Consider the following 16729-nt stretch of genomic DNA (forward strand, 5'->3'; position numbering starts at 1 on the left):
GGGGTGGGGCTCTGGTTGTGCCATACCGGGCGACGTCACGATCCTTGTTATGTTACTCATTATAGGAGTATTGGGAACTCACCTAGGACCTGTTTTCCACAGGAGACCCTACCAGGGGCATAATGCCCCAGGTAACATAGCTCCTAGGATCATTCGGGTACACAAACTCCCCCACCATGATAAGGTGGCAGTTCAAGGGGGAGGAATTAAACTTCGCAGTTTCATTATTTTACACTTTAGTTTATTGACATCAGTATCATGTCAGCCATCATGCTGCCTTCCGCTGGCCATGGACCTGTGTTAAAGGTACAGTTTGTAGCCTGTGCTCTCACAGGTAGAAAAAAATAAATAAAAATCACATAATGACAACTGAACTTGGGTCGTCAGTGCCTAAACCTGCAGATAGAGGACCCATACCATAAATTTTATTTTTATTTTTTCCAAGCCAGGCTCAGAATCTCTGGAATTTACTCACTGAGCTGCAGATGACTGGCTGCAAGTACCAGGGTTTAGGTAGTGAGAATTTGGAGGTTTAAACCAAAATTTCAGCATTGACACTGGCAACCCAAATGAGACTCATGTGAGGCTCATATTGCTATATTATTGTCTTGAGAACCAAAACACCAAATTACAACAACTAAATTAAGATTATTCTTAATTTATTTTGGATTTATTCTTAAATAATTAAGAATAAATCCGAATTACAATCATGTTTACCTCGTATCAGGGGACACATGAGTTTTTGAATTTTAAAATCCAAATCTTACATACTGTCTCTTTCTCTAAAGAAGTCCCAAATATTATCTTGACAAAATACAAACGAACCACTTTTTTCATATTTTATTTTTCTTATAAAATGTAGATACTTGAGAGACAAGTTCACAAAAACACAAATCTAAATATTAAGACTCTTCAAACCACAAAACAGAGTCCTGTATGTAGATTCAGTTCAACAGAAATGTCACTTTGTTCTTTTTTGAAAACTATAAAAGAAAAGTTCTTCAGTGAGTGCGAGAAACTAAAGCTTTACAAAAAAAAAATGCATGAACGAGAAAACTCAAACAAAAAATAATTCAAAATGAGACAACACATTTTTAAAGCATGAAGTTGAATACATTCGATTTCCATCAACAATAAACAGAAATAAGCACTTTGGTCTTCTCCTTATCATAGACTCAATTTCACAATGCTAATGTTTCAAAGCATGAAGCCTGCAGTGGATAGAGCTCTAGAGTGGCATCAGCTGCAGTGGAGAATGCAGCAGCTACCTTTGGACTGTATGCGGATTTTCTATGAGACTGTGGTATGCTATAAAAGCAATTGTGCGTGTTATAATATTGGGCAGACAAGATGGCGAAACCCAACCAAAGTTGTGTGAAAATCTTTTAGGACAAGTTTTGTAAAAGAAAAATCTGCTTTTGGTGACACACAGCAGCCATCTTGGGACTGTATAAACAATTACAAGATTTAGAATTTTTATATCAGTGGGTCAATGATAATTCTTTGGTAAAATGAATTTGCAAAAAAGTTGAACCGTGTAACAGTTTGGATTGTAATTTGCTTACAATTTGTACTAATGGAACTTTTTGATTGTCCATTTTCAGATTTTAATGTGAAGAAAATGTTAAGAGTAAATGCAAAAGACCCAGTTCTTGATTTCTACAGTTAAAAGGATATCCACTTAAGATACTATTCCACCCTCTGGATGAAGCTAGCTTAATTAGCATGAAGTTAACCAAGCAACCATTTCTAGTACATTTTCATGTACATGAAAACTTGCACACTTACATACTAGGAAGTCTGAAAGGCTTCAAACATCTTCAACATTAGCTAAAAACAGTAAACTCCAAGCATTTGAGGTACAAAAACATCTCAAAGACAAATGCAATTTATTTAAAAAACATGTCAAAGTTTTAAAGTGCATAATTTAAAACACACTCATTCTACATGTACAAACTACTACAGGTTTCTGAAAGCATTGAGTTCAATACCAGACATTAAAAAGGGGCTATATTTAGTTTTAATGATACAGTATTGATCACTTCAGAACAGAAACGCATACTCATAAGTATGAGTATGCATGCAACTGTCATTAACATTTGCTAGGGGGATGGTGTGAAGCTAAATAGAGGCACTGCTCTGTCTGAGGCTCAGTTTCTTTGAGCTTTGTTTTCACACAATTTCACCAGAAAGAACTGATTTAGCTGGAGAGCTGATTTGTTCTATTAAACAAGTCCCTCTTAAATAACATTATAGTCACAAGTTAGCCAATAGTTAGTCATCCTTGTCCTTGTTTAAAACCTAAACGGTTTAAAAACCATTTTGTAATTTTCTTCTTGGGTTTTTAGATAATCTAAAAATGTATTAGGCTGTATTTGCTAATGTGTGCAGGGTAACTGCTGAAAATTCCACCATAGACATACATGCAGCTCCACACTGCAAACTATCAATTCTACAATCTCAAAAGCATCTGACTAAAACTAATGGCGCAATATACACTGAAATGTATTTAATTGTACATTTCATGTCTTTATCTAAAACTTTTAAATTGCAAATCAAAATAAAAAAGAAAGCTAAATATTTCCTTAAAATGATAATTAGCTGAAAGAAAATTCATTAAAACAGCTATGAATTGATCAAATAAAAAAGTGGATTTTTTTTAGAGTTTGCCGACTGGTCAATGCTTCCTGGAGTGGGCAGGATTTGGGGAGCACTTTCAGGCTTTATATAACATGTTTGCAAGCTAAAAATGAAAGAAACAAATTTAGCAAGACATAGCCGCTTTAATGTCCTTCTCGCTAACATTATAAATTGCTGTCATCAGTCAAAAAAAAACGTAATCGCATCATGTTTTTTCCACACAAAAATAATAATACAAGAATAAATGCTTGACCTTCTAAAAACAGAAAAAAAAATATGTTTGTGAACTGGTCTAATAATAATAATAATAATAATGCCTTACACTTGTATGGAGGCATTGCCATAAATATATTTTTGTTAACAATCTAAAGTAAGGAGGAGGACAGAATTTCAACCTTTGTCAGTTTTGAGTCTTAAATGTGACTTTGATGATTGTAAACCAGCAAATAGTTTTCAATTAAAGAATATATAATAGCGCATTATATTTCCCTATACGTTTTTTCGGAGGCTATCTACCATAGATGTATGATTTCTATAGTAATCGTACAGCATGTTTCAACATATCTAGTATGTTCATTGTAAATACAAAATGTGATGAAGTGGCAGCATGTGTGAAAATAGAGGGTTAAAAGTAAAAATAGAACACACTAGTTGGGAAACAGCCATCTACTTGTCTCCATGGTGATATTACTTTAAAGTCATTCAAATCATTTGTCTCTATGAAGAAAGCAGATGATTCCACAGATCTGAACTGTGGTTTGGAAGCAAGTCGACCCTGCTTACAGTAAGAATGCATGTCTTTCAGCAATAAAAACAACTGTAATTGAAAGAGTAATGCCATACTGTGGAATATTCCAGGCAAAGCAATAAAATCTCTGGAGACAACTGGCATCTCACCAGAAAAATTATCTAGTGTGTCTTTAACTTAGATTCGTTATTAAAGGACCAGCAGTGGGTCAATGACAGTCATAATACTTGATAAATGTGTATTCATAGCATTGTCTGTGTAAAACACTGCAAAAATGTCTACATTGGCTTAAATGTATTGAATTAAGAATACTGATTCAAACTATGATCAAGAGACAATTCAGTCATACTTTGTCCATATTACACTTGAAATTAGACAAAAATTATACTTAAAAATGAAATTAAACTTATGTTATTGCCTTGAAAAATACCAGTTCAAAATATTTAGCAAATCTGATTTTGTAAGTTCTTCAAGTAAATTTAAACTAGCCAAAAATGTTCAAATTAACTAAAATAATCCTAATTCAAGTGTTTTCAAACTAATGTAGGTAATGCGTTTTTGCAGTGAACAAATAAAATAAAACAACCTAAAATTCATATAAACCTAGAAACACTGCGAGGGTAAATAAATAGTTGTGAATTGCACAAAGTGTTAACATAAGGGTCAAAGGTTAGTTGGGGTCAGCATCAGGTCACTGTCATGATTTGATCTTCCACAGCTGAAACACAAATAAGTTTAGAGTTAGATTAGTTAATACTCTAAATGTATAAAATGACTAACCTTATCATAATAATAGTTGACTATGTGCTCCTAGTCTGAAGTAGCCCGAATAGCCATACATCTTTCTCTAGACCATAAACATAAACTTAAACATAAAGCTAACAGCCAAAACCAAAAAGGGAATCATTCAGAACTTTCAGCACTGTCTTTGAGTGGTTGGTAGGGATGAAATAGAACTAGGGCTGCAAAGTTAATCGCAATGGAACCTGATCATAAATTGAATGGACACCATTAGAAAATCACAAAGGCTGCAATTTTTAAGTACCAAAATTTTTCCATTAATGGCAAAATGTCCTGTTTTATTTTAACCATGTTCTGAAATGCAATTCCTGTATTACTTTTACAGTTTAATACTTCAGATTTTTGTCATTTCTTTCTAAACATGTTTAAAATGTGAACTTTGAACAAAATGCTACTATTAAAATAAAAAATCTAAGTGCAATTTCTCTGACAAACATTACGATCATAATTAGATATCCCAATTCGCTCAACCCTAAATACAATCACAGCAATTGGCAGCTCTAAAAGATGTTTCTGCAATGTTCCTAGGTTTTTGGAAAAGTCTAATCTACTGTTAATACTAGATGTTTTATGGCTAGCTAGGGCAAGCCTTCCATTGTTATTATTTTGAGTTGAATTACAGCAGTAGTTGTAGCAGTCTCATATTAACATTTCACTGTACTGTAACATGTTTTAGTGATTTTGTGAGTTATTACCTTGAGGTTGAACCCAAGCAGGTCAGAAATGACCCCGGACACAGCGGACAGAATGACCACCTGAGTGATGTTGTAGAGCAGAGGGTTCATGGTCAGTCCATAAAGCCGGAACGGAGAGTCCAGCTCCTGCAAACACACAAATAGATTATTTTAATACATCCATCCATCTTGATTTGATTTCCACAATCAGATTGTGGGATTTGGGGGAGACCCCCAAGGGCACAGAGACATAATCCCTCCAGCGTGTCCTACATTTTTTCTTCTCTTTCTCTTCTTCAGTTCAGTGTCTGGAACATATCCAAAACAGATGGCAAGTCACCTCTCTACTCTAAGCTACTCTTGAAGATCTCTACGGGAGTCCCCAGCTTACAGAATTGCCCTCTGGTAGTCAGGAGGGATTGATAGAACCATGGTTACACACAAATCTGTCATTAGATGCAAAACTCTCATTCCAACCTTGAGCAGTTTTGTGGCCAGTTTGAGAACATTATTGACCAGAGTCAGCTCTTCCTTCTTGTTTGGTTTCTTCTCCATCTTCAGATATAGATTTATCTGAGGATCAAAGACAAACATTATTCATCATCTGTACACAGCAGTAAATCTAGTTCTTTTCTACATTACACACCTGTTCAGTGAGCAGGATAGAGGTGTTACTGTACTTTTTGCTGGTCTCAGAGCCCAGAGTCACGAAGCGCAGCAGAAACAGAGTGAGACTGGAGCACCAGATCACCAACTCCCAGTTATAATGACACTCCAGGAACGTCTCATGGACATGCAGCAACTATAGCCAGAAAGGATTGATTCTAAGCTTATAGATGACCACATTTGCTATTTTCAGAAGTGAATGTTTTTTTGTTTTTTTTTACTTGAGCACAGCAGATGAAGACCACAGACAGAGTGAGAAGAAAGGCGGATGAAACTATCACATCCACAGATCGCTGAGGGCCGCGTCTCTGAGAGTACACAAAGAAAATCATGTTCATTCATGTTCATGTTCAAAGGCAGGATCCTCTTGTACTTGGTGGATACTTTTACACTATATAAGTTGTGCTTCACTGAGTGAATGATGGTATAAAAGTTGCTGTACCTTGAGGTAGGACCGCAGGGAAAGCCACATCTTGATGTTCTGGACTTTCTTCAGTCTGAAATGGGGCACCTCAGACTTCCTGGCTCTGCGGGCTGATGTCAGGTGACCAAACAGCTTTGCAAACAGCAGCCTCTGAAAAAATATCTTTCTATTAGATACCTCAGCATGTCTGGAGGGGGTTGAGGGGGCAGCAGTCACACAGCAGACTCAGATGTCACCCTCCCCAGACCAGCTCCTCAGACCATTGATTGTTTTTGTTACTGAAAGTAGTTTTCTGTGCACACACAGTTACAATGACACTCCAGTATGAGACATTTGGAGTCACTGAGTGATTTGACCTTTCAAGTCCTTATTCAAAACTAGAGAAATAGTTTAGTTAATAGTTTAGCTTATCTTCGGGAAAAGTGTTGGATTTTAAATGACCTTATTACATTTTGTCAACATATTCACAATTCAGCTCTCACCTGTTTATAGGTCCTCTCTGCCACACTGAGCAAGAAGAAGAACAGCCAGATAAGGCAGACTCGCACCAGGAAGCTGAGAGTAACCACGGTGACGACAAGCACGTCTGACCCTGAGCTGACCCCGAACGCTGCGGACAGAAACTCTCCACCTGAGAGAGAGGTCAGCTGATCCACATCCCGGTACTGCGCCAGTCTGGGGGAGGGAAAGACAAAGAAAAAAAACAACATGTTTGATACGGCAAACTGAAAACACTCATATTTGTTTGAGCAGATGAGCCTGCAGTTTGTCAAAGATGACGAACTGTTACAACATTTGGGGATAAACACAAGAAGAAACTTTGAAAACTTTGAAGTAGATGTACGCATATATATATATATATATATATATATATATATATATATATATATATATATATATATATATATATATATATTTAACTGTTGATATTTATATTCACCAATATCTTAAAATAACACAAAAATGTAACCAGTACTAAATGTAGAACATTATTGATGAGAAAACTGCACTGCTGCACCAGGCAAACCTTCAGCTCTGTTCTGGGTACAGTTCTTTTTGTTCTTCTTATAATTTAAACAACAAAACTGCACTTTTGTCTCTGTAATGTAAAAGACTGTATATTTCTTAAGATATAATATCTTGCTATTACAACATATTTCTTTTCTCTGGAGCGGGATGAGTGTGGTGTGAACATTGCCAACATCGGGCCAACCTGTGCAGTCTGTGGTGACAGTATAAGTGTTTGGAATTGGACAAAAAAAGCTTGGATCATATATAGTTGTATGAAACAAAGGTATCAAAGGTTTTGTTACTGAGGGACCCATGCTGAAACATATTTCAAGTGCTTGAAACATTACTTTTACTTTTAGGTCTGTATCACAATGTACACTACTAGTCAACAGTTTGGACACACCCTCTCATTCAATACTTTTTTACCACCTTCTACATTTTATATACCGGTACATACAGAAGACATCAGATATATGAAGTAAGATAAATGGAATTATGTAGTAAAGTTAAATTTTAAATATTTTTCAATAAAGCAAAAGGTGGCTACTTTGAGGATTTGAAAAAAAAAAATAAATAAATATATATATATATATATATATATATATATATATATATATAAACATTTGTAGAGTTATTTAACGTTTTTTCGTTGCTACATGAGATGGTGTGTCCAAAGTTTTGACTGGTAGTGTATGTTATTGAGGTTATGGTGGCATTCTAGTGGCACTCGTAAAATGTGCAGTACTTTGAGTCAATTCTGCAGAAGGCCTGAGAACCCACAAAAACTGGCCTGATGGTCGCATTTGATCGTTGGGCCATAGTTTGGACACTTCTTTCCTAACTCATCGTAACTAAAAGTACCTGAAGGCAAATGGAGTGAGGCCCAGAGTTACAGAGACAAGGTTCCCAAACACCTGATACCCAATGCCTGGAGTGTACATGTTCACCTGTGCATAGAGATATAAAAACACACAAAACATGGGTTTAAAACATTTAGAGAAATAAAGACTACAGTCATTGAAAGGCCTGTCACAATAATTACTACATTAACTGATTGTTTAATATGTGTTACATACAACAATAACGTTTGGGGATCAATATTTACCATTAGCACTTTACATGAACACTAGTGAGGAGGTTTTGTCATTTTTCTACACTAAGATTTGAGCTGTAGACTTGAATAAATAACTTCTATGACTCATCATAGATACAAACTTAAGTGTTAACTGTTTGCTATTTATCTATTACATGATAAGTAGAATTATCCCCAAAAAGCCATTCTAAATATATGATATGGTTAAAAAACATAAGGGTTATTGTGTCAGTGGCATAGATTAGTTTTAATCTTACTGTTTATGTCTATATTGACTTCAACAGCATATCTTACTTCATAATGTGTTACTGTGACAGGCCTAATTATCATCTCTGTATGAGACACTCACTTTGTTCATGATCATGCCACTGATCTCCAGCACAGACATGTCTGCCTTTTTACATTCGTTTCCCTCCCACACGATGGCGCTCACCCTCTCCAGACCGGGGTTCGAACTGTGCAGCCATGGGACATGACCCTGCATACATCATACACACAAACAGTGGAAATAGGTTCATTTATAAAAGATTTTAATAGTAATAGTGGTAATAAGTGTGAGTGAAGCAGACCTGGTGGAAAGGGTCATCTCTGTATTCCTTTTTGGAGGGTCCACACACAGAGGTCCCGGCTCCTTCTCCCTCTGTAAAGTATGGAAAAAATGATGCTTTAATCTGTAAGGTTTAAAATAATTTTAGATTTGACTTGAACAACACATTTTCTTTGACATCCATGAATCCATAAATGCTCCAAAAGCTGAAACAGTTAACACTTATCCAAATCAATTCTAGGGCTGAACAATTGATATATTTTTCCTGGAAATTGAAAACCAGTTCACTTATTTTCTGCAGTTAATCAAATCTTGGCTCAAAGTTATAAAATCTGCTAACCTAGTAGTCTCAACCTCATATCTGTGTGGTGTGGTGTGTGACATTGATTGCGGTGAAGGGCAGCTGAGAATTGTATGGTAGAACGTACGTTTACAAATTAATAATTTCCAGTTGAAAAAAAACCCAACTGTATTCCTCTAGTATACATGCGATTAAAATTACTTGCACAGCTCTAGAGCTGGAACTACAGCAGCTAAAGGCCAAATCATACTTCATAATATTTAACAAGTCTTGATCATTTTGTTCTTGCAGCTCTAGGTTCAAGAACAAACTTCTGGAAGACGTATGAATAAGGCTTAACAGTCCTATACCCACCGGTCTCAGAGGTGCACGAGGAGCGGCACTCGGCGCAGTGCAGAAAGTCTTCCCAGAGCAGGTCCTCAGTCTCAGACTCGTGTCGGGTGCTCTCTGAGTCCTGGGTCCTGAGACTGGAGCAGCGAGAACTGCAACTAGTGCCCGACTTTGGCACTTCCTGAACAAAAGGCACAAGGTGGGAGTTATGACAAAATGATGAATCATTTTGATGGATTTTTTCCTTATACTGACCATCCTTATTTTCAATAAAACTATATCTTATCAAAAACAGATAAAAGATGCAGGCTTTTAATCCTGCCCATTTAGCATGAAAACAGTCAAATGTCTTTCTCCTGACTGAACACAGCTCCACACCACATGATTTTACTGACAAGACGATGGACTATCCATGGCTTTCAGAATGAGAATCTAGTTGCCATAGCAATTAACAATTTAAAACAAAACTGTACATTTTTGAAAATGTTTCAAAATAGCTCATGAATAGCTCTCTCAATTAAAATCCCCAAGAAATGACTGAATCTCAATATCAATTAAAAGTAGATTAATTGTACAACCCTATGTAAGATGTATTATCATTCATTCACGCTTTCATAAACAGGGAAAGTGAAAGTACCTCATTGTACTGTTTCTTGTAATGGTGTGCACTCTTGCGGTTGCGGAGTGTGCACTCGTTGCTGTTCATTCTGTCCACACCCCTCCGTAGGGCGCTGTACGACACCTCAGGGTCCTCCTCACTAGAAGCCTCATCTGATGCAGGCTCCTGAGGTGATTTCATATAATGAAACAAGAGCATGGATGATATCTTGAGTCAGAATTCAACCAGATTGGCCAGGATAATGTTGTTAAACAGGCTTCTGTGACTTGTAAAGGTCATGTAAGTCTGTAAAACTGTAGAGGCAAAACGTACGTACGTACAACCCCAATTCCAATGAAATGGGGATGCTGTGTAAAACAAAAACAAAAATACAGAATAGAATTATATGCAAATCCTTTTCAACCTATATCGAACTGAATAAACTACAAAGACATATTTAATGTTCAAACTGATAAACAAATATTTTTATGCATATTCACCATCATTTTAAGGGGTACCATAATTTTTGTCCAGGCCTGTTTCATGAGTTGTTGTTTTTTTTTTTAATAATTCTGTTGAAGTATGGTTGAAAAGCAATTTCTGACTTTCACTGGTTAAATTTCATAGAATTTTTATTTATTATTACTTTTGTTAGATTTAAGTTATTTCTGTGACCACTGTGAGTTTTTCTTTCATTAACTGTACCAACAGTTTTGTCCACATGTATAATATCCTTTACAAATTCAGGTCTGGTTTTAATACAGTATCGCCTGAGGGATCGAATGTCACGGGTATTCAGTGTCGGTTTTTGGCCTTGCCACTTACATGAAGAGATTTCTCCAGATTCTCTGAATCTTTTGATGATATTATGGACCATAGATGATGAAATCCCTAAATTCCTTGCAAATGTACATTGAGAAACATTGTTCTTAGACTGTTGGACTATTTGTTCACGCAGTTGTTCACAAAGTGGTGAACCTCGCCCCATCCTTGCTTGTGAATGACTGAGCCCTTCGGAGATACTCCTTTTATACCCACTCGTTTCCAACTAACCTGTTCACCTGTGGAATGTTCCAAAGAGGTGTATTTTAAGCATTCCTCAACTTTCCCATTCTTTGGTTGCCCCGTCCCAGCTGTATTGGAACGTATTGCAGGCATCAAATTGAAAATTAATGTCAAGACCAGCATTGAACGGCCCTCGCAGGTGACGCTTTGCACTCGGCCGACCCGGCACTCTCTGTTTTCTTGCAGCTCTGGTCTGCACTTCTCATCATTAGTCCATATTTTTCAGATGAATGGGAAAACTTGGGAGCATTCCCATGAGGATAACATGGGCACTTTGGCACAGAGCAAAAGATGACATGGGTCTGATTGACTTTATTAATTGGGATGACCCAGTGGAATTTTGTGTCAATATTTTGCCCCTCTGTACCCTCTTGTTATTCTGTAGGGGGCGCTATTGCACCAATTTTAATTCTTTCATAAATAGTAGAATTAGGCATGAAAGTTTTAAAACTGATTCAAATTTTAGCCGAATCGGACTTTGTGTGCGGAAATTTTGACATTTGAAATTTTTTTTTAATCCGATGGAAATTTGCATGCTTCGCTGCATGCAAACTGTCATGCAAGCTGTTGTGGGCATCATCATAAATTGGATAACTTTTGATGCCCCACTTGTCTAGATGAGGTCCAGGGATTTTCAGCCCTGCCAGTGAAGCTCCCTCAGAGGAGTTGATTAAAATGCGACGTGAGCGAAAACGCTGACTTTGCATTTCGGAATTTTCAATCCAAGATGGCCAACTTCCGGTTTGTCTGAGAGCTTCGCCCATTGACTCAATGTTGACGCTGATATGCTAGCAAGAACAAATATGCATTGCATAGGATACAGGAGTCTGTGCAGGGGACGACAGAGCACACGAAGTTGCGCAACTTCTTGAAAACAGACTACAACGATGAGTCAATAGGCCCTACGCCATGTAGGGGCTCGGGCCTAATAATAATATTTTTAGCAAAAACAATATATCAACATTAGAATGACATATTATACAGATCAGATCAACATTTTGAAAAAAAACGTATATTAATGCCGGGAAAGAGAAAACTGCATGTGTGAGTTACGCTCGATTTAATACTTTAAAAAAATGCTTTTTTCTTTGCAGGCTGACCACACCCACATTTTATGACTTAAAACCCCTTAGCATTCCGGGTCATTTTGGTGAAATTGCCTTTGTTCTGACCTCTCCAAATTAAAATAATCACCATTATTGAACTCTCAGTAGTAAATGCACAAGTTTGGGGACTTTGTAAAGGTAACACCCTATAGTTTTACCCACAGGTGTCAGAATCACTGTAAGTTTGTCTGCTGAGCATTTATACACTTTGGAACACACATAAAAAAAATTTTTTCTCATCCTCGCCAAAAAAAAATTGTGAAAATGAAGGTGTAGAAAGCTGCAGTAGGGAGCTGGGGACAAAAATACACCTTACCTCAACTGTTGACCACTTACATTTCAAATTTGAGGTCAATACCTATAAAAATGAGAGTTTCACAATCATTTTATCATGAGTAAGTCCAGGCCTCTCCAAACCTATCCGAATGAAGACATTTGGAGAACGTTTGGAAAAAGTGCAATAACTTTTGAATGTTTCAACCCACAGACATCAGTGAGGCTCTACTGAAAACTCACACTGAGAGGAATCTGTATCTGCACACCCAGCTGCTCTATTACTGTACATTTATATATCATATCAAAACACAATATAAAATGTATATTTGTATATAACATGCAGTCAAAACAAGTGCTATGGGTCAAAATAAATATATATTTACAAACCACACACTGCAAACAATCAAAAAACAAACACACTGTACATGATTGTACAGTGAGACAGTCATTCTGCAACAGTGGCTCAGTGGTTAGAGTTTTGGTCCCGCAACCCGAAGGTTGGAGGACCAATTTCTGTCATTGTGTCCTTAGGCAAGACACTTCACCCAAATGGTGTGTGCGTGATGATTGGTGGTGGTCGGGGGCCCAGATTGGCATTAGCTAATGCTAATGATTACACATGATACACATTTGACCCACAATTAAGTGAATAGCAGAATAAACCACGCTTACCGATCAGGAACAGCATCCAGTCCATCAAAACATCAGGTCTCTCTACTCCTGAGTCCACCATGAGATCTTCACTCGGTTCCACGAACCGCTCCGGGTCCGAGATGCCTCTAGTTTAACTTGTATAAACATCCACAGTGTCCTCGGTCGCGCACTTCCTTTGTTTTGTCCGTTTCGTCATGTTTAAAACGCAAAACTGCTGCGTAAAATTACGCAACACGCGCGCGTAATTTTACGCGCGGATCTTTATATCCAGTCTCGTTTTATTACGCGCGCAGCAAACTCCGTCTGTTTACAGTAAACCACTGCATGTCACGCATCAGCGTGTTCCGCAGTTCATGGGCTTTAAAAAGAAAACATCACTAAATGTGTGTAATGTAACAGCTTGATTCTACAAGGGGGAGAGTGGGGCGTACTCTTTCAGTCATCTGTAGCTCTCATTCACTGTCCAATAACCCACAGCCCCCACGTTATTGGCCAACTTTGGTGTCAATCACAAGCTAACAAGTTTGTTTTGCGCTGCGGAATAAAGTTGGCACTGTCAGAAGTTTATTATGCCTGAAAGTGACAAAAGAAATGCAGAGAAGTGATGGAACAGATTTCACTTTCCTGCAGCAGATTGGACATGGAGGATCTAACTTCCTTTGTGGACATAATTTCTTGACTGGATTATATTCTCTGGACCTTTACGGAACGAATGAGACCAACTTTGTGTGAATATGTTGATGTTTGACAGAACCAGAGCGCTCAAAGGTAAGTCCAAATCCACATTTCTGACTTCTCTGTAAAAACAGCTTTCCTGTCAGCACTGTGGTGATTAGAGGTGTAAATGGTTTACATATTCAGAAAGATGAATGCCGTAGCTTTCATTTGATGTGTAGATTGTGTGGGTGACGCAGAAATACACGTACATTGCTGTAAATTTGTAACGTAAAGGCCCGGGCGGGCCGTCGGAACGCTAAGTGGTTAAAAAAATTCAGGAGAGTAGCCTATATTCTCATGCGGATCTAGTTCATTCTGACCAATTTGCAAGTTTCTTGAATGAAAATCCGAGGCGCAAAAAATTAAGATAAGATAAAATATCTTAATTTTTTTATTAAGATAACATATTTTGAAAAAATGGGGTTCCGCCCACAATGGCCGACTTCCTGTAGGGTTTAGGGTGGGGTCATAATATAATTTTTTACTTGTCTTGACATGTGCTATGTTTGCATCAAATTTCATTTGTCTACGATGACAAAGGTCTCTCATTGCCATAATGTATTTTGATTTTTGACGTGGCGCCATTGAGTCATTTTGTAACATTAATTTTTTTGCACATGAAAATACAAAATTTTTCGCCAACCTTGAAATTTAGACCATAGTTTGATTAGTGTAGAGCATCTATTTAGTCTACAACAAAGTCCAGTACTCTGAACCCCATGTATTTCAATGACATATTTATTATGTTACCACGGTAACATGGTTGCTCATTGCTTTTTTGTTCAGTTTGTCAAGCCAGATGTCCCTGCCGAATTTGAAATGATTTTGACAAAGTAATTTTTTTGATCTAATTCAAAAGTTCAAGGGGCGCTGTGGAGCAATATAATGTCTGACCTGTGAAATTTTATATCATTACATTAAGAACAAGATTGTAAACAAAAAGTATATTAATGCCAGGAAATAGGACACTGCATGTTTGAGTTATGGGCCATTTAATACTTCAAAAAATGTCTTTTTTCTTTGCAGGCTGGCCACACCCACATTTTTTAACTTTAAAAAATTCAGGAGAGTAGCCTATAATCCCACAAGGATCTAGTTCATTTTGACCAATTTGCAAGTTTCTTGAATGAAAATCCGAGGTAAAATTTTGAAAAAATGGGGTTCCGCCCACAATGACTGACTTCCTGTAGGGTTTAGGGTGGGGTCATAATATATTTTTTTACTTGTCTTGACATGTTCTATGGTTGTACCAAATTTCTTTTGTCTGCGATGAAAAAAGATCTCTCATTGCCATAATGTATTTTGATTTTTGAGGTGGCGCTATTGAGTCATTTTGATTTGACATACATCAAAATAATACATTTTTCACCAACCTTGAATTTTGGGTACAATAAAATTGATTTTTTGTTAACGTTCAGGGGGTCAAAAGTGGCTCCATTCCAAGAAGAATAATAATAATTAAAACTGCAAGCAGTGATAAAGGCCCTCGCCACCCCTTGCGACCGTGGGTTACATGCCACTATGTAGTTCTTGCCTCGCGTTCCCGCTTACATTGTCCCTCCCCCAAAAATCAGCGTCTCAGTAATACTACTCCATTCCAATGAGACCATTTATGACATTGTCACGCCTGCATGGTTGGAAATAGAGGTATGTCTTCATTGGCTTTTTTGGTCAGTATTATGAGAGGAATAGCTGTACCATTTCAATGGTCTATGACAAAGTAATAATTTTTCATCTCAGTTAACCAAAACCCATGTATTTCAATGAGAAATGTCAGACGTTGCCATGGCAACACCTTTAAAAATAGAGGTATGTTCTTGTTGGCTTTTTGTTCAGTATGGCAATAGGGATGTCCATACCAAATTTCAAATGTTTGTGAGTAATTAGTAAGTAACTAAGTAAGTAATTTTTTTGCGTACCATTGAAAAGTTCAAGGGGGCACTGTGGAGCAATGTAATGTTTGACATATGCAAATTGCATATCTATGCACTCAGATCAAGATTTTGAACAAAACGTATATTAATGCCCAATGAAAACTGCATGTTGAAGTTACGCACGATTTAATACTTAAAAAAATAGCTTTTTTCTTTGCAGGCTGACCACACCCACATTTTATAATAAAAAAAAATTCAGGAGAGATTTGTAATCCCACATGGGTCTAGTTCATTTTAACCAATTTGCAAGTTTCTTGAATGAACATCCATGGTGTAAAAAATTCAAACATGAGAGTTAAAATGTTGAAAAAATTGGGTTCTGCCCACAATGGCCGACTTCCTGTAGGGTTTAGGGTGGGGTCATAACATAAGCTAACAAATGTGCATAAACGCTGTATTAGCTTTTTCCCAACAAAAAATGTGTGAAGGAGAAGATTTTTTTGAAATATTCCAAAATTAGCTATTTTGTTGAAAATTCACCATGACCACACCCAAAGTCATATTTAAAATGTAATTGATAATCTTTAAGCACACATGAGTTTAGTGGATTTTAGCCAAATTTGAAGTCTTTGGGATGAAAACTGTGCAAGGAGATATCCTAAATGTGAGGCTGTGTGCTTTTGTCATTCTGACTAAGGCCGACTTCCATTACATTTTAGGGCGGGGCCATAATATTATTTTTGTCATGTCCTGACATTTTTTATTTTTTGATGTGAGTTTCAGATTTTTACGTTCACTTTTTTCCGAGTCGGGCTCCCATTGGCCCCATGAAAATCAAAGTTTGAGGGAGCGCAACAGTCGTCTTTCATTATTTTTTTCTCGGGGTCTTCAGTGACAATTAGAGCTCGTTGAGTTCTAATTTTTGATACCACTCACTTTTTCCACCCATTATTTTTCTCGTAAGCCATAAAAACTGAAGTCATGTGACTGTCTCACATTGTGCCCCATCACAAATAAGGCCCCTGTGAATTTTTTCACAAGTCCAAGACAAATCGATTGTCTCCTATGATAATTTTGGCGCTTGAGAGCCATTTTGTGAGAGAGTGCCTTGATTTGACTTGATTTTCATTATGTTTCAGCTCACAAATGTGCATAAACGCTGTATTACCATTTTCCCACCAAAAAAGTGTGAAAGAGATTTTTT

The 16729-nt window shown here is 37.1% G+C and overlaps 1 protein-coding gene across 5 annotated transcripts in view; it reads right to left on the reverse strand.

Moving 5' to 3' along the window:
- Window positions 1–828: 828 nt before the first annotated feature.
- Window positions 829–16729, reverse strand: part of LOC117392115 (protein PHTF2-like) — a 76902-nt gene continuing 61001 nt past the window's right edge. For all 5 annotated transcript variants that reach the window (XM_033990100.2, XM_055231919.1, XM_055231916.1 and 2 more), the window contains 12 exons: window positions 9873–10019; window positions 9260–9416; window positions 8627–8697; window positions 8407–8535; window positions 7826–7911; window positions 6436–6628; window positions 5972–6103; window positions 5751–5837; window positions 5510–5665; window positions 5341–5436; window positions 4885–5010; window positions 829–4106 (listed from right to left, as the gene is read on the reverse strand). In XM_033990100.2, coding sequence (XP_033845991.1) covers window positions 4086–4106; window positions 4885–5010; window positions 5341–5436; window positions 5510–5665; window positions 5751–5837; window positions 5972–6103; window positions 6436–6628; window positions 7826–7911; window positions 8407–8535; window positions 8627–8697; window positions 9260–9416; window positions 9873–10019 — 1401 coding nt within the window. In that variant the 3' untranslated portion in view covers window positions 829–4085. The remainder of the gene's footprint in view (window positions 4107–4884; window positions 5011–5340; window positions 5437–5509; window positions 5666–5750; window positions 5838–5971; window positions 6104–6435; window positions 6629–7825; window positions 7912–8406; window positions 8536–8626; window positions 8698–9259; window positions 9417–9872; window positions 10020–16729) is intronic.

The sequence above is a fragment of the Periophthalmus magnuspinnatus genome, chromosome 23 (genome assembly GCF_009829125.3).
Source record: "Periophthalmus magnuspinnatus isolate fPerMag1 chromosome 23, fPerMag1.2.pri, whole genome shotgun sequence".
Lineage (NCBI taxonomy): Eukaryota > Metazoa > Chordata > Actinopteri > Gobiiformes > Gobiidae > Periophthalmus > Periophthalmus magnuspinnatus.